At 44.7% G+C, this 17,736-nt stretch overlaps 1 protein-coding gene and 1 long non-coding RNA gene across 4 annotated transcripts in view; both read left to right on the top strand.

The window, feature by feature from the left end:
• LOC143480340 (palmitoyltransferase ZDHHC14-like) overlaps positions 1-17,736 on the top strand; it is a 34,722-nt gene that overhangs the window by 10,209 nt on the left and 6,777 nt on the right. For all 3 annotated transcript variants that reach the window (XM_076977953.1, XM_076977955.1, XM_076977954.1), the window contains 6 exons: positions 3,940-4,098; positions 4,777-4,914; positions 8,890-8,938; positions 10,695-10,797; positions 10,890-10,999; positions 12,374-12,476. In XM_076977953.1, coding sequence (XP_076834068.1) covers positions 3,940-4,098; positions 4,777-4,914; positions 8,890-8,938; positions 10,695-10,797; positions 10,890-10,999; positions 12,374-12,476 — 662 coding nt within the window. The remainder of the gene's footprint in view (positions 1-3,939; positions 4,099-4,776; positions 4,915-8,889; positions 8,939-10,694; positions 10,798-10,889; positions 11,000-12,373; positions 12,477-17,736) is intronic.
• On the top strand, positions 4,923-7,309 carry LOC143480342 (uncharacterized). The gene is made up of 2 exons (XR_013121820.1): positions 4,923-6,022; positions 6,766-7,309. It is a non-coding gene; the product is annotated as an uncharacterized LOC143480342 (long non-coding RNA).

Raw genomic sequence — 17,736 nt, 5'->3', positions numbered from 1 at the left:
TCTTCCCAGAAGTGCCTTGTAAACCATGTCAGAATGATAGCCATTCACTCAGAAGGATAGCAGACATCCCCTTGTTTTCATGAAACCGGAGTCATTTGTGTTCTGGTATGTGTTTTAAACAAGTTTTGGTTATGAATTTCCACTTGAACTCAAATCAGCAAATGTTGACTCGCCAGACAGATTTGTTTGGGAGAGGGGCCACCTGTCAGGACTCTGGTCATGCATAGTCACGCACTAAAGATGCTGTCTGCGCTCACAATTGGCTGTTGGTATTGCAACTCATTCGTATTGGTTACAGAGAGCTAGATTAAATGTGGCAATAACCGTTCTCATCCCGATACCTCATCCCTACTGAACGTTCACCTTAGGAGTAGCCCATGAGTAACTACTGCAGATGACACAAGTTAGCTTTCATGGCATTTTTACACCATGTGTTCTGGAGGGTATTGACAGAGCAGGAGTTAATGGCACTGACGGGAAGTCTCACGAAGCAGGCATGTGCACCTGGTCACATGATGCGCTGGTCACCCTCAGGAAACACTTACCATATTTTCATTCTTGCTTTCTAACAGAGCAGGCAGTATACATGTCAAGTTATATGTATACATAACTTCTGTATGTCGATTTATAAGTTTATATAACTACGCCAACTTAGGTGTTCATATGACAAGTGCTGTGTATCTTGAAATATCCTTTCATATAACTGAGTATCAGCTACGTTTTACAGTCCTATATCAATCATTAGCTGAACAGATCAGTAATCTGGGGGGGGGGGGGGGGGGGGGGGGGGGTTGCTTTTATTTATATATTTCAGTTTGGTTTCATTTCCGTGTCGTGCTTTCGAGAGTGTTCTCTCACTTCTGTCTTTTTTTTTTTCCTCCTCCTTTGGAAGCACGAAGGCCTAATATCTGACACATGGAGGGAGGGAGGGAGGGAGGGAGGGAGGGAGGGAGGGAGGGAGGGAGGGAGAGAGAGAGAGAGAGAGAGAGAGAGAGAGAGAGAGAGAGAGAGAGAGAGAGAGAGAGAGAGAGAGAGAGAGAGAGAGAGAGAGATGAGGGAAGTGATGAGAGTTTGGACTGTAATGTGTGAGTAACGTAGATGACGATGACGAAAGGAGCCACTGTCTCGTCTGATACAGCGACAGTGTTGCCTCATGTCCGTCCGTGGCACTTTCATTAAGCTAATCTGTGCCTCTTCTTTAATGTGTAGTACTGGTAGAAGCTCATCTGTTGAGTGTAGAACTCGGGCGCTTATATTTAACAAGCCCAGACTCGCTCCAGATGGACAGATGAGACTGGCACATGTTTGACATCCAACTTCATTCTTTACAGGCTGTATTGTGAAATTTTGGCACCGCTGAGAAGAACTGGCACCATGCTAATATTCAAAGCGAGGGAGAAATCTGTGTGCTTGAGCCTCTTCTGACCGTCACAACTATGGCTAGACTTGGACAACAGAAAGATGGATCAGTTCATTGTGGTAGTATTTAGCTGTAATAATCAGTTAAAATGAATTATAAAAATATTCAGTAATGTGTTTATTTTTTTGTTTGTTTGTTTTTGGTGGTTTTTATTTGTGTGTTATGTCTTTGATTTTTCATATGTTATTGTAACATTACAACAATGGCGGTCGTAACGGCGTGGCTGTGAATCATGGCTCCTTGCCCTGTTTCCTCTGTGGCTTCGTGGTACTAGTCAACCTGCGCTGGTCCGTCTGCCGGGCGTCGTGCGGCCTGCGGTTGAAGGTCCGGGGCTTGCACATGCGAGTCTTTCTCATCGTCCTGCCTCCGCTGCGTGGTAATTAGCTACTTTTAACGTCCCGCTGAGCAAGCGGAAACACCGTCTGACTCTGAAAGCCCCTTCAGCCCCCTGTGCTGTAGGAAGATTGACAACGGAGACACTTTTTAATGTGTCGTTATGCCAAAACGCATCAGTCCTGTAGAGTCCTATAAGCAGTAGCAGTTGTTGGCCATTTATAAATGCTTCAGAATGGGCACTGACATGGCTGTGAGGAGCAGCTGTCATTGTTTGAGACAATTTTGACGGCTATTAGGCTAAATATCTGGCGGGCCGTAATTACCCAGCCTGGTCTTCCTCCTCCTCTGAGTTCGTCTTCGCTGGGGACGTCGGTTACTGAATCACCTGCCACACTTTTCGCTTCAGGTTGGGCTCTTGACAGCAGAGACCAGGAAAGACAGAAAGAGCACGACGGTGTGCAGGGGAGGAAAAGGGAGAATGAGATATACATCGATCATGCTGGGCATGAAAGGAAAGGATATCCATCCCCTCAATTTTCTGTAATCGTCTTTTGATGGCTGCACTGTCCGTCCTCCTGCCCCGCCCCCTTTTGTCTTGCTCTCTCTCTGTACATTACCCACATGCAGTGTCCCATTCTCACACGTCCATGTAGGGAGCTCATACAACCTTCACATTGTCTTCACATCATCAATGACGTAGGCCTGTAGTAGACACAACAGCGTCTCCCAACATGTCTGGTTATCATTTTGTGACATAAGTGGTTATTGGGGGGAATAAAATGGCCACAGAGGCTCTACAGACGCTGCTATTTATTATTATTATCCAGTATTGAATTTCTTTGTCCCTTGTGATGACCGGTAACTAGCACCTTGTTGTTGCCAGTACCAATATTAATACTGGGTCATTTTTACAGAACATTCAAACCATATATATGAAGTGTAGTAAGACATGGAAGACTTGCGTAATTTATAAATTGTGTAACGTGAGAGGCTGAGGTAAGAGCAGAGGGGGGGGGAAGACTTTTGTAGACAACACACACTTAAATACACGAATACTAACAACACACAAGTGCAAGATATCACGACAAGATGAGGGAGGGGTGCGACAAAAAACGAGCGGAAACGGACCATATACAGATGAAAACACGCCCAAACATGTGGACACGCCCAGAGGGAGGGGCCAGGGGCTGGACCAGAACCAATCACACACAGCATTGTCATAGATATTGGACATTTCAATTACAGTAAATATGAGTTACTATTAACATTTTTTTCTTTCTAAGCTTTTTCACATTAAGTGCATTTTCTGCAGTGAACTGCTAAGATATGACCTGTATGAGCAGGTATAAGCTTGTGTGGTTGGAAAACCCCCCAACAATATAACTGCAAAACTGCAGTCATCCAACACCAGATACTTTAATGCATTAACAGCAAAGCAACACAAACTGAAAACTAAACACTCAGGTTTCACTTGACAAAAGAAAACGAACTGTCTGAGATATTAGTATTTATTGATAATTTTAGTAGCCTAATATTGAAATGAGACCTAAACAGAAGGTTTAATATGTCTGATAGATGAAAACTATTAATTACACTCAATATAATATGACTATACAGCTATAATTTTTTGTGTTGTTTACTTGCTGAATGTCATATTTCTTGGTTGTATTTCTCATAATGGAATTAACCTGATTTAATTACCCAGGTTGGGCTCCAAGCTTGTAGAACAAGAATAGTGTGAACTTGCCCTGTTTGTAGAACATGTTTTTCTGAGAATAGGACTAGGACAGTGAATGGTCTGTACTCAAGACTAGGACTGTGAATGGTCTATACTCAAGACTAGGACAGTGAATGGTCTATACTCAAGACTAGGACAGTGAATGGTTTGTACTCAAGACTAGGACAGTGAATGGTCTATACTCAAGACTAGGACAGTGAATGGTCTGTAATAAATTGCAGGGTGATGGAGAAATATCAGGGCAGCACTTTTTGTCGTTGATTAAATGCGTGTCGGGCTGTGGTTTTGAAGAAGACTTCCTGTGATCGCACCAGATGTGCTGTTATTGGCCCAGCTTGTACGGCCTTTGCAGACTTCAAAGAGGTCTCAGAAAGTCTTTCAAACATCTGCTCCTTGATAAGGTATTCCTACTGAGAGCTCACATTTGTTTTCACCTTCCTAACAGACGTCGCCAATGGCGCCAGCTCCACAGGATATAGGCCTCCACCCAGGACAAAAGAGGTCACCATTAACGGGCAGACGGTGAAACTCAAGTACTGTTTCACCTGCAAGATCTTCAGACCGCCGCGTGCCTCTCACTGCAGCCTTTGTGATAACTGCGTGGGTAAGTTCCTCTGAGATGCTGCGGTGGCGCTGGGTAATGTGAGGCGTGGTTGGGCAAGTGCAGGAACTATGTTTAGAAAGGCCCGCACTTTAAATATCAGTACGCGCCGCTGTGTTAAATGAACCCCTGAATCATTCCTACCGCATATCCCTGTTTGCTTGTGAAGGAGAGGGATGTGTTGAACTTCTGTGTTTTTTGTTATTTGTTTCTTTTTAAAATTTCTTCCGTCCTACTGTGAATCTGACTGTGTTTGGCTCCATGTAATGTTGCTTTTGCTAGTATGCCTAAAATCAGTAATACTCAGTGTTACGCTGTCGGCTGTACACCTTGTATTCACAGTTATTCTTGGCTTCAATTCCAAGCAAGGACACAGTTCTTGGTCTGGTGGTTTTCTGGTGAGAGTTAAATCTCTGCCATGACAAACCCAAGGACACGTACATCAGTCTAAGGTGTATTTTCTCCTTTAGCTCCTGTCTCTCTAACTAACTGACTTTGTCCTGCGGTACATTTTCAGGATGTGACACTGATTTGCTTGTTACTTAACGCCTGTAAGGCAAACAAATTGAATTTAACGAATGTGCTTACCAATGAAACCAAACGAAATAACAGCTGGCAGGTTGGGTCTTCTCTGGCCAGTGATGCTCAGTGTGGTTGAACGTCCATGTCGTCTGTGTGCAGAACGGTTTGATCATCACTGCCCCTGGGTGGGCAATTGCGTCGGGAAGAGAAATTACCGCTTCTTCTACATGTTCATCCTGTCGCTGTCGTTCCTGACCATCTTCATCTTTGCCTTCGTCATCACACACGTAATCATGCGTAAGTACTGAAGCCCGAGAAGACGGTTCCATCCTGACGACAGACAGACTGTGGTGTTGCCAACATGACTCTATGCTGGCCGCATGCCATCTGGGTGAACAGATAGAGATGATCTGTTCTCCAGATAAAGACGGAAAGAAAGCATGAACTCTGAACTCGGGTCAGTTTTGCAGTTGCCTTTAGGTAGAGCGAATGTTGCTTGTTATGGTTATTGTATTTTATAACGATGATTTAAGAATGTTGTAATATGTTGATGTTTACTAAATAGTGACTGGCTGACGCAGGCAATGGCAGCATTTCTGTTCCTAGAATACATTCAGACTCTTTAGTAATATAAAAAAAAATGTACTAATAGTTTATAGATGTTACTACCTTTCTACAATATACCGTCCTAGTGCAGGGTTCCCGCGGGGTCTTAAAAAGTCTTAAAATGTCTGAAATTCAAAACTTTAAATTTAAGGCCTTAAAAGACTTAAAAAACAGCCAGATTTTCATCCAAGGTCTTAAATTTAATTTAGTCAGGTCTTAAATTTTTACCTTAGTTAATTTTAGAAAAGTGTAGTTTAATCGAAACGTCCGGAAGTCAGTTCTGTGTTGTCTGTGTTTGTGCGGGGCTACAGGTGTTGGTACGTGTTAATTAATTAAACTACAAAACCCATAATAACCGCAGGCAGGAAACGGCCCTTGTCACGAAAAGCCTTCACGCAATTTTGTGCCTCATCCCCGCCGTCTTCGCTATCGTCAGTGCCGGGTCCCGCCGGACTCCACCGCAGTATCACTAGTGCTTCGGCTAATGATATTCGGGCTACATTAGGATAGAGTGACGGCAATGTTCCCTGGTTCGAATATCGCGAAAAAGTTTTCGTGTGGACTAAACAAATCGCATATATAGCTAGATTTGGCTTGGCAGACTTCATCAAGAGAGAGTTGATACGCTCTTACCGGGCCGTATGTGTTAATGTTCGATGAAAGCTTTAATTCAACCACAAAATCCAAACAGCTGGATCTTCATGTTCGGTTCTGGAGCAATGGATATGTGCAATCGAGGTACATGGGCTCTCATTTCATGGGCCATGAAACAGCGCAGGATCTACCAAAACTTATCAAAGTAAGTGATCCTTACTTATGCTCCACAGTCTTCTTTTCAATGTGTTAACCATTTTATACAATTAGGCTACAATACAAATACATCTCAGAACCATGTACTGTCCATGGCATTGAGTTAGAGAAATGTTTCAATGCATGCTAAATCCCAGCTAGAGGAAATAAAAATATATTTACTGTGTTAAATCATGTAAAATGTAAAAAAAAAAAAAAAAAAAACAACTATGCCCTGTAGATGGGTTATGTCATGTTTTGAAACATATTCCACTGTCCCATGCTCTGTTTCATGGATTGCACATGGTTTTATTTACATTGTACTGATGTATTGCCTTTTAGTGGGCATATATACATAGGGTAAAACAGGTAGTGTGTCCCAACGTTTTCAATGTTAACATTCATATTCAGCATGGCTAGACAAAGTAAGTTGGTTTCATTGGGATAATAAATAGAAAAGAAGGTAGGGGGTTAAAGTTTTGTGTGTTTTAAGATACAGATGGCCTGGGGAAAGAAAATTCTGAGCCTTTATTTAATTAGTTAATTTTATAATTTCATTTATTTCAGTAATTTAACCAAAATGTAACATTTAATAAATTTTATCAGCTGCAGGGTGTGAGGATTTTGGTCAAACCATGCCTTAGACATACTTGAAGATAGGCTGAGTCTACATGTTGTTAAATGTATAATGTGTGTATGATTATTTAATTTGATGGTGTACGTCTATCTTTTTATTTCTTATTTTCCAACAAGGAGGTGGAGGCAGAAAACATGCAAGAGGACACAACTGGCACACACAGACTCATATGTGACTGTCACAATGCATGGAGGTGTCACAGGTTCCCCTCACCAAGGAACTATTAGCATCTGTGGGTGCAGCACGGTCAAAATACTGACTCTTTCTGGATCAGGAATGAATCCGGAAAGAAAAGGAATCCCAGAGCCAGAAAAGAAAGCTGACTGAGCAGTCTTTAGAGGACCTTAAGAAAAGGAAGAAAAGCTTGGAAGACGTATCCACTTGTCTTGCTAGAGTGGCAAATTCTCTTGCAGAAGAAGCTGAGGGCAAGGCTGGATCCAAGATGGCTCAGCTCCTTTCCAAGTCAAATGCTGAGATTGGTACTGAAAAGGAAGAACTCAGAGATATGTAGGGTGAGGTTGTATGTAGATATGCTAGTGTTGTGTTGGTAAGGTTGCTTGGGTTGAGAATGTTACTATTTTGATTATCTGTTTTAATATTGAATTAATGTAATCCTGTAACTAAATTAATCAAAATAAAATGTTTTAAGAGTTTCTGGGATCATTGGATTGTTTGTGGTAATATGTTGTGTTGGTCTTAAATTTCACTGAGAATGGTCTTAAAAGGTCTTAAAAAAGTCTTAAATTTAACTCACTGAAACCTGCAAGAACCCTGTAGTGACTGAACAAGAATTAGAGCTTAGTAGTAGCGTGCCGTAGTTTGAACGTGCCGTAGTAGTAGCGTGCCGTAGTTTGAACGTGCCGTAGTTTGAACGTGCCGTAGTTTGAACGTGCCGTAGTTTGAACGTGCCGTAGTTTGAACGTGCCGTAGTAGTAGCGTGCCGTAGTTTGAACGTGCCGTAGTAGTAGCGTGCCGTAGTAGTAGCGTGCCGTAGTAGTAGCGTGCCGTAGTAGTAGCGTGCCGTAGTAGGAGCGCGCCGTAGTGGTAGCGTGCCGTAGTGGTAGCGCGCCGTAGTGGTCGCGCGCCGTAGTGTTAGCGCGCCGTAGTGTTAGCGCGTCGTAATGGAGCGTACTGTAGTAGTAGCGCGCCGTAGTGGTAGCGTGTCATAATGGAGCGTGCTTGTTCACTGTGATGTCCCAGCTTCATTTGCGCTAATGTTGAACAGTGATTCGGACAGCTATCGTCCTAACACTAAACGTTTTAGACAGACAGAATGATGTAAATTGATCTGGTTCACATTACATTTCATCAGTGAAAGGTCTAGTCTTATCCTGACGGCAGTTAGACGGCTGCAACACAAACACAGGTAGTGATCCAGAAGTTGCTTTGGAGGAGAGCATGACGGGCGTTTAAGATTAGATCTGAAGTGGAGATCAGTAAGACCCTGGCCCTGCAGTTCAGACTAACTGCTGGCTGTCCATTCTCCTCCATTCCTTCCTGTTCTCTACAGCCGTCCTGGCTTGTATGTGCGCTGTATCGTGTCTGCGTACGACTGGACTCATGCACTGATCGACTTCGCCGGCTGCTTTGCAGACGTCTACAGACAGACGTGTTTGCCCATTTACAGGTTTCGTCGCTGTGCGTTACCCTCTGAGGCCGTTACTGTGCAAATGCAACTCGTCAGACTTACTGCACTGTTGTTAGGACCAAGCTGTGTGTGTGTGTGTGTGTTTGTGTTTGTGTTTGTGTTTGTGTTTGTGTGTGTGTGTGTGTGTGTGTGTGTGTGTGTGTGTGAGAACCAGCGCTGACGCAATCTGGCACGGTGACGTTTCATAGCTGCCTCGCTGATTCACACGACTGTCTGTCAGGAGATCGATTACAGTGGAGCTGCCGGAGAGCTGATATCTTCTGTCATGTCTCCTCGGTTGAACCCGCTGGTATCTGTGCCACTTTACTGCCCCCGTGCCCAGACTTTCGACAGCTGAATCATACCTTATTAGAGCAGGTCTGATCTGTCTTTATCTGCCTTCACCCCGTGAGACTTTGCCCCCGTGAGTGGTGTTCCATTCATTTACACCCTGTCTCAACAGAGACAGAAGCTGGGATTGTGCTGGCTTTGTTGAGGGAGCAACAGGGTTTGAATGAGCATGCTGTGTCTTCTAGAGAAACATAGAACACATCCCTTTAATATATTAGCATTCAACTCCGTAATCTGAATCTTGTCTTTTCTGTCTTCACAGAATCCCATCAAAAAGGGTTTCTCAGCGCACTCAAAGACAGTCCTGCCAGATATCCTTTTAGCACCACAGTGATCCATCTACATATTGTTCGGGGAGTCCTTTTGTTTGTGTATCAAATCATCTGTCCTTTATCTGTTTACGTAGAAACACATGAAGCTGTTGAATCCTCACCCTATGGTGATTGTATTTGAACAGCAGCACTGTGTGTGTGTGTAACTCCAGACCTCGACGACCTGATGCTGCACGTGCAGTCAAGTCCTGCGTGCTGCTAATGTGTGCTATATTCTCCTCTATCCTCAAATGTTGTTTTTAGCATTACACATGGGTAGATCTTTACAGTTTGTCCATGCTAAGGATCAGACATGTCAACTGTTGATGCTGGAACATTTAGAATTATACATAATGTAAATAATAATGAAATAAACGGCAATATAATAAAAAAACATAAAATGAATCTACGTTGTTCGATCTGACTGAAAATCCCCCAACAACAACAGTAGAGGTCAATAAGAGAGAACCCTCACAAACGAGTCTTTGAAAAGGTCTGCCCAAGGGCTTTGTTTGGTGCAAATACCTCAGTATATATACCTCAGGTCAGATAAGGGCTTGCGGGAAGGGGCAGTTCTTTGACACCTGGCTGATAAAACAACCGGCTTCACACAGCTCCCATTCAGAAGTGCACAGATAAGGACGACATTCCCACGTATTTCAAAACTAACTGCACAGAGACAAACGGGCACGGTGTTCTCAACAGGACACTATACTGGTGACGGAGTACTGCGGGAATGTTTTGTGTTCGTCGTAATGTAATCGGAATGATGCTGAATGCAGTTGTTCATGCTTTCAAACAGCATTTTAGGAATGCGACCGTCACCTTTCTCTGATGACAAAACAAGGCTGGAATTTCCTTAGGTTCCTTATTTACACGATAATGTGGTTGAGTCGTTTCAGGTTTGTCACCACATCTACCGGTTATTTTTATTTTATTTATGCTTTAATAGGCGGCTGTGACAGTCTAATGGCAGTTTATTTATTAACAATATTGCTTGTTTGTGGTGGTGGGTTCCAGGGTAGGTCACTAATGGCTTTCATGATATGTGAAGGTTTGCATGAAGTTATGTTGGATATATGTGGTAGGATTATGGACCATGGTCTCTTTGCCATTTTTGTTTGAGGTCTGTGAACCTCGTAGGTAGCGTTTGTAGTACTTTAGGAGCGGACAGGGTGAGAGGTGGAAGATTTGGGTTCCTGTTCTCTCATGGGCCCAGATTACATGGGTTAGTCATGAGACTCTTTTCCCACAGAAAATCACGCAATTCAAATGTAAATCAGCCAACCGGTTATCACAGCAGTAGTTAATGTCAGCAGGAAGCTGAGTGGCGGTTTTCTGTTTGTTTGTTTTTGTTTTTTCATTTTGGGAGAGGTTGTGTTAAACAGCACTTTGGGGAAACTGAAAGATCTGTTGACTAATCAAATGCAAAATGTACCATTTTGCTTTTACATGCATGCTGATAACGTGGAACAGTGTAGACTAGCCTCTATTTTAGCGATCAAAAGCAGATTTGGGCTTACAGGCCCTGGTGGGTGAAGCAGCCGCCTTTAATAGATTCCCTTGCACACCATGGTGCAAAGTATTGAGAAGTTGGCCTGCTGTTTGGTTCACGGGTTAACTAGAGGGACTCCGTCTGCGCACATGTCCACTCTGTGTGTGTGTGTGTGTGTGTGTGTGTGTGTGTGTGTTTCTAAGGTTACGCAGCAGTGTGCCACTCATGTTCTACTGTGTTTTGTCCTTGACCCCGATATACTGTGCTGGAGGTGGTGGTGTGTTTCTTCTCTGTATGGTCAATAGTGGGACTCTCTGGTTTCCACACCTACCTAATTGGATCCAATCAGACCACCAATGAAGACGTAAGTAAAGGATGGCACTTGTAGTCGTCTCCATTGAACCCATCGTCTTTTACCTTTCGCAGAGATACTGATTGTGTGTCTCCTTTCTCTAGATAAAAGGGTCTTGGTCTTCAAAAAGAGGGAAGGATAATTACAACCCTTACAGCTATGGGAACTTATTCACAAACTGCTGTGGGGCTCTCTGTGGCCCTCTCCCTCCCAGGTGAGTCGCACGCGCTTAAAGGTGCTGTTGCCCGTGCCAGCGAAGATGAAGAAAGACGAATAGAGCTGTACGTGTACTCATCGGTGGGACACACTTCCCCCTGGGACACACCTGCTCAGGCCTGCTGGGCTCTCCGCTTTGCAGTCCAGCCTTCAGGGATCTTCAAGTAGAGCAGGCTTCTGGTGTGAGAACCTCTAAGCCATGGGAGGCAGGGCCATTCTTCTCATATCCTCTTGTAAACAAAAGCAGGTTCATTTGACAGTTCACATTTATTTAATAAGTCTTCTGGATTGAAGGATGACTGCCATGAATCTGCAGTGTTTTGAAGGTAGTGCAGTGTACAAAACCTGTAGTTATTATGCACTGCACAAAGTAAATGCATAACACACACAAATGTTAACCAGACTAAGTTATATGATTAATTTCCCAGTGTTTCCCAGTGTCATTTATATGTAGTCGTGTACGATTTTACATCAAGCACCACTACACCTTGTCTTACTGGCTACCGCAGTATGATTGCATTGGTAAAGTGACAGTCAGTCATGCTGCTTTGACCAAGCTAATGAAAGGACTCTGAACTGGGTCTGTCCTTTGGGAAGTGCTGGATGTCTGGTTAGATAGGGGACCTCCACTTCTGGATGTCTGGTTAGATAGAGGACCTCCACTTCTGGATGTCTGGTTAGATAGGGGACCTCCACTTCTGAATGTCTGGTTAGATAGGGGACCTCCACTTCTGAATGTCTGGTTAGATAGGTGACCTCCACTTCTGGATGTCTGGTTAGATAGGTGACCTCCACTTCTGGATGTCTGGTTAGATAGGGGACCTCCACTTCTGGATGTCTGGTTAGATAGGGGACCTCCACTTCTGCGAGGTTTTAAACGAGTCACAGTGGGTACACACAGTTGCTTCATGTTGCTCATGAACCCTCTCCAAACAAACCCTCCACTCCTGCGTGCACTCGGGCCTGTTCTCGCAAGCCCAGATCTGTAGTACATTAGTCCTTTTATTTGTGTGTGTGTGTGTGTGTGTGTGTGTGTGTGTGTGTGTGTGTGTGTGTGTGTGTGTGTGTGTGTGTGTGTGTGTGTGTGTGTGTGTGTGTGCCTATACGGGATAGACACAGTGGTGTTTTGCTGAGTTGGCATGCTTTGTCATGGGTGTAGTGTGAACAAAGCTCCGTGTTGTAACCCTACCCATGCAGCACCATGTAGTCCCATGTGCTGGCTGAAACGCTGTCCTGTATGTGTTCTGTTGTGTTCTGTTGGGCTGTGCCTCTCCCATTTGGTCGTTACGTTCGCCTGTCACTCATTTGAAGCGGCAGTACTGTTGATTGTTTCTACGGCTGTATATTAACATCTGCATGCTTCTCTCCACAGTCTCATTGACAGAAGAGGCTTTGTCTCTCCAAACGTGTCCCAGCCTGTGCCACCGTCCAATGGCATCACGATGTATGGTGCCACTCAGACCCAGACTCACATGGTAAGCCTCACCCCATATACAGCATCATTGAACCGAGTGCATATTTTAGACAACACAGCTGCCTTTTCACTGTTTTTCTTCACTTCTAATCTCATGGGTTCTTATTGCAACAAAAGATCGCAATTGAGACTTTGTGTTGCAAAAGACATGAAATGTGTGTGTTCAGTTCCACTAACTCTATTGACAATGCAGTGCTTTTGACATCCTTATGTAAATATTAAGGATCCAGAGGCAAATTAACCTGTTAGCACTCGCTTCTTCTTTAATGTTTCCCCTGGCATCAGGATGAATATTTATTAGACCTGTACAAATAACCTACTACACTGGGTGTGCTTTCTTCCAGCTGGAACGCGTGTGTGTGTGTGTGTGTGTGTGTGTGTGTGTGTGTGTGTGTGTGTGTGTGTGTGTGTGTGTGTGTGTGTGTGTGTGTGTGTGTGTGTGTGTGTGTGTGTGTGTGTGTGTGTGTGTGTGTGTGTGTCCATAAGATTGTGGATTATCTAATGTAATGATCTCCATCACAAATGTCATACACCCAAACTGTTTGATAAGTGCCGGTTGGAGGAGGGGCCTCTAGAGACCCCGTCCCACTGCTCTGCAATGTAGTGCATGGTTGGAGGAGGGGCCTCTAGAGACCCCGCCCCACTGCTCTGGAATGTAGTGCTGTTTGGAGGAGGGGCCTCTAGAGACCCCGCCCCACTGCTCTGCTCTGTAATGTAGCCAAATGTGGTTTTTTAAATGGAAGACCAATCATAAGTCTCTACATCACAAATTTTACACTTAATAATGCATCATTTTGGTTGAAGCTGTCAGGATATTTTACATTTTCTTCCATCCTTCTCATTTGGAGCTGCCTGCTTCTCCCAGTCTCTTTTTAATTTGTCTTTCTTGAGGCATTTCCTGTTATGATGTCGAACTGACGCGTTAACATTATGTGCTTCTTCTTTGGTTTTTGGTGGAATTGCTGTAGTGTTATTTTAATAGTAACAGTTTCAGTATCTGGTCATTCTGACACGTGGTGCCCTGGGTGTTGCTTGAATAAGTTGAATGTCATGCTGTAACAATAACCTCCTGACAAACATTACTGTGTGAGGAGGGATCTATGAAGACGGGTCTATTAATCAGGTTTCTTCTCTTTTTTTGTCTCTTTTTAAATCTTTCTCTCTTGTAACCCTGCTTGTCCATTGCTGACATGTTCCTGTTCTCCCTAGAGAAATTACATTGGAGCTCAACCTCTTCTCAATACAACCTCCACTTGACCTTATGGGTGAAATACGACAGTGCTTACTTCAGACACGTTTAAAACATTAGAGCCCCCCCTCTTCCTCTCTCCCCCTCTCTCCCCCTCTCTCCCTCTCTATCCCCCTCTCTCTCCCTCTCTCCCTCACTGATGTCTGTACCTTACTGGTTTGGGAAAACATCATAAACATTTCCTGCATGGAGAACACTGATGGTAAAAGCTGTTGCTCCAAAGTTTCTTCTCTTTATTCCTCTGTTCACCACTCAACACTCCAGATCCTTCTGTTACTTCTATTCCTCTAAGACGGGACGGTTTTGCTGCATTTCTCATATTTTAGTGATGGTACTAGCAGGTTTAGTATGTTTCTGGAAACTTTGTACTATCCTCTGTTCTTTTATGGGATGGTCCAGAAGTAGATCAGCACCAGTACAAACTGGATCTTTGAGCACAGTACTTGTCTTATAAACCACGATGGTATTTAGAAACTACTGCATAAAACAAAGCAAGGATTCTCTCAGTATCACAATGCATCATGCACAACATACTGGTGGGAGATATTAATAAAAAGATGTATTTTTCAGAATCATTAATGTCAGTATCATCCAGCTAGATGAATAATTATGCAGAAGACGACGTGAGTGGACAGAATAAGAAAATAAAGACGGGATGCTGCAGTATGTGTCCACAGTGCACTGTGAACCATCTTTGTACAATATGTACATTAAAGATGTGCAATGCGTTTAACGGTCATGGACAGTGGGAGTCCATGGTGTACACGATCAGCTGATATTTAATGATCTTCTGCGCACAGTGATGGCCGACACACCGAAGAACTGGTACAATGTGGTCACTGCTGGTGTAAAAACAGTACGGCATGAACATGATTAGATGTGGGAAAGACTCCACACCGTTCAAGTCGGTTTGCTCTTCAAGTGGAATCATGCCTTCCACTAGAGGAGGAGGAGTCTGAAGACACGACTACTTTGGAAGAAATAGCAGATGAACACAACCAAGACTTAACCAAAGCTCTTAAAGTTCACAGGCGTAATGTGCTGTGAGTTTACGTGTTTGTTCACAACAGGAGTTCAATTGTTTCAATTTAGCCCAATCGTTTAACCCCGGTACGCCTGTTCATCTAACCCTGCTACTAAATTCGTTAACAGTTCTACAAAGATAACACAGGTGAACAGAAACAAACACGAGTTTTGACTTCAGTGTCTCCGCGGCTGTGGTGGACACTTTACGTCCCGACAAAGGAGGAAACACGTCCGTCTAATACGGTTGCTGTGCGGTTAACGCGGCCGCACTGCCCCGGTTTCAGTTCGTGGTGGTGGTGTCACGCCTGGTTCTCGTCTCTGGCTGGCTTCAGCACCTCGTGGCTCATGAGCTTGGGGTTTGTACAACATTTTTCATTTTTCTGATATTTTGAGTTAATTGTAGGATAGCAAAAAGTATGTCTTTTATCGTAAATGAAATGGATTATATGGCGTGCATGAGATTAGTGTTCTCACCGTGAGGTGTAGCCAAGTCTGCAGATCTCAGCATGTTGAACTGTTCCTGCTCGGCTCAACTGCGGAAGGTTCAGCTCCCTTGGAGATGATGAATGTCTTTGATGTCACTCCGTTTCGCAGGTTAAAACATGGCTGTTGATCACAAGACGCATTGCTATCCGCAGGAAATAGTGTGATGTCATAAGCGTGTGCTTATAAAAGCCAATGCTTTAATTAAAGGTGTGATTTATCAAAATCACATCACAAAAGAACTTTGTTTCAGATGCTCACGACTTGGTTACCAGAAATGCTATATATACATATATATAAACACAAGTAATTCAAGTGAATTGTAATTCACTTTTTTTTATTTAATTTATTGCGCTAAACTTAAAGTTGTGAAGTGACAGGACTGTTTGTAGTAACTTATTTTTACAATTGAATCATTCTTCCCAAATGACAGTTGAGTGCGATTTGAGTTCTCTGTTCTCTCTCCACCTGCTGTACTAGAACAAACTCAGATTTAGGAATCTGCACTAAAACAGATGGTCCATGTACATCATTGCAGGAGCAGAGGAATCCTGAGGGAGTGTCCCATTTTCACAGCTACTGTTGTCTCTGCTGTTGGTCACTTCCATTGTCGTGTGGTCGACTGTGAGAACTAATGCAAAAAAAACCCGCTGAATTCCAATCTTGCTGTTCTCATGGACACAAATCAGATACGAGTCTGATCTACGAGTCTACTCTAAATATTTAACAGTACTTAAAAACAATCCATTACCCACTGGCTTAAAGATAGTTGAAGGCCTAAATGTTGGGCTTCACCCAAACCTCTTCATCTGCCTTTTGCAGGCAGTTTTGTTTATATATAATTCCACAATCTTGATGTGCTACAGTTAGTTTGGGGCCAGAAGAAGCAACCTGTCTGTGCACACTACGGCCATGTTTAATTCTCCAACAGAGGGCTAATCCTCCCTCTTCTATATCATTTGCAAGCGTGCAATGCATCATCTTGCAGTGCAGTGACACCTCATTGGTTTTGCTACCATGGCAACAGTGTGTAGCTTATTGAAGTCTAGCACTTGATTTTCATAGTTCCACCTGGTGGTTGACACTTAGATACTGAAAATGTGGGGAAATGAGTTAAATGACATCAGTAGTGTTGGCACCATTGCCAATATAAAGAGAGGGAGAAGCATGTGATGGCAGGAAGAAGCATTTGTGTTGTGTTATCTAGAGGTAGTACGTATGCACAGTGCAACATGTTGCGAAAGATGGCAGACTGTATGATGGTGGCATCTCGTGACCGTTCATCAGGCGTAGTGGTGTCTAATTAGTTTTGATTTTATTAAAGCCCGTTTGTAAGTAACCCATCTGTCGGGTTAGGTCCCAGACAGCAGAAAAACACTTATTTCTTAAGTGTTGTTCAGTTGTGTTTAGCGTCCTGAATTATGCACCATCAGTTGGAATTCAAACCCAATGATCTGAACAAATAGTTTATTGTAAAGTTTGCTAACCCAGGCACTCTGGGGTTACCGCGCTCACACTGGGGTTACCGCGCTCACACTGGGGTTACCGCGCTCACACTGGGGTTACCGCGCTCACACTGGGGTTACCGCGCTCACTCTGGGGTTACCGCGCTCACTCTGGGGTTACCGCGCTCACTCTGGGGTTACCGCGCTCACACTGGGGTTACCGCGCTCACACCGGGGTTACCGCGCTCACACCGGGGTTACTGCGCTCACACCGGGGTTACTGCGCTCACACTGGGGTTACCGCGCTCACTCTGGGGTTACCGCGCTCACTCTGGGGTTACCGCGCTCACACTGGGGTTACCGCGCTGAACCGGGGTTACTGCGCTCACACTGGGGTTACTGCGCTCACACTGGGGTTACTGCGCTCACACTGGGGTTACCGCGCTCACTCTGGGGTTACCGCGCTCACACTGGGGTTACCGCGCTCACACTGGGGTTACCGCGCTCACACTGGGGTTACCGCGCTCACACTGGGGTTACCGCGCTCACACTGGGGTTACCGCGCTCACACTGGGGTTACCGCGCTCACTCTGGGGTTACCGCGCTCACTCTGGGGTTACCGCGCTCACTCTGGGGTTACCGCGCTCACACTGGGGTTACCGCGCTCACACCGGGGTTACCGCGCTCACACCGGGGTTACTGCGCTCACACCGGGGTTACTGCGCTCACACTGGGGTTACCGCGCTCACTCTGGGGTTACCGCGCTCACTCTGGGGTTACCGCGCTCACACTGGGGTTACCGCGCTGAACCGGGGTTACTGCGCTCACACTGGGGTTACTGCGCTCACACTGGGGTTACTGCGCTCACACTGGGGTTACCGCGCTCACTCTGGGGTTACCGCGCTCACACTGGGGTTACCGCGCTCACACTGGGGTTACCGCGCTCACACTGGGGTTACCGCGCTCACACTGGGGTTACCGCGCTCACACCGGGGTTACCGCGCTCACACCGGGGTTACCGCGCTCACACCGGGGTTACTGCGCTCACACCGGGGTTA

The sequence above is a fragment of the Brachyhypopomus gauderio genome, chromosome 17, assembly GCF_052324685.1.
Source record: "Brachyhypopomus gauderio isolate BG-103 chromosome 17, BGAUD_0.2, whole genome shotgun sequence".
NCBI lineage: Eukaryota > Metazoa > Chordata > Actinopteri > Gymnotiformes > Hypopomidae > Brachyhypopomus > Brachyhypopomus gauderio.
The sequence above is the reverse complement of the archived record's forward strand: the minus strand, read 5'-3'. Positions and strand labels throughout refer to the sequence as shown.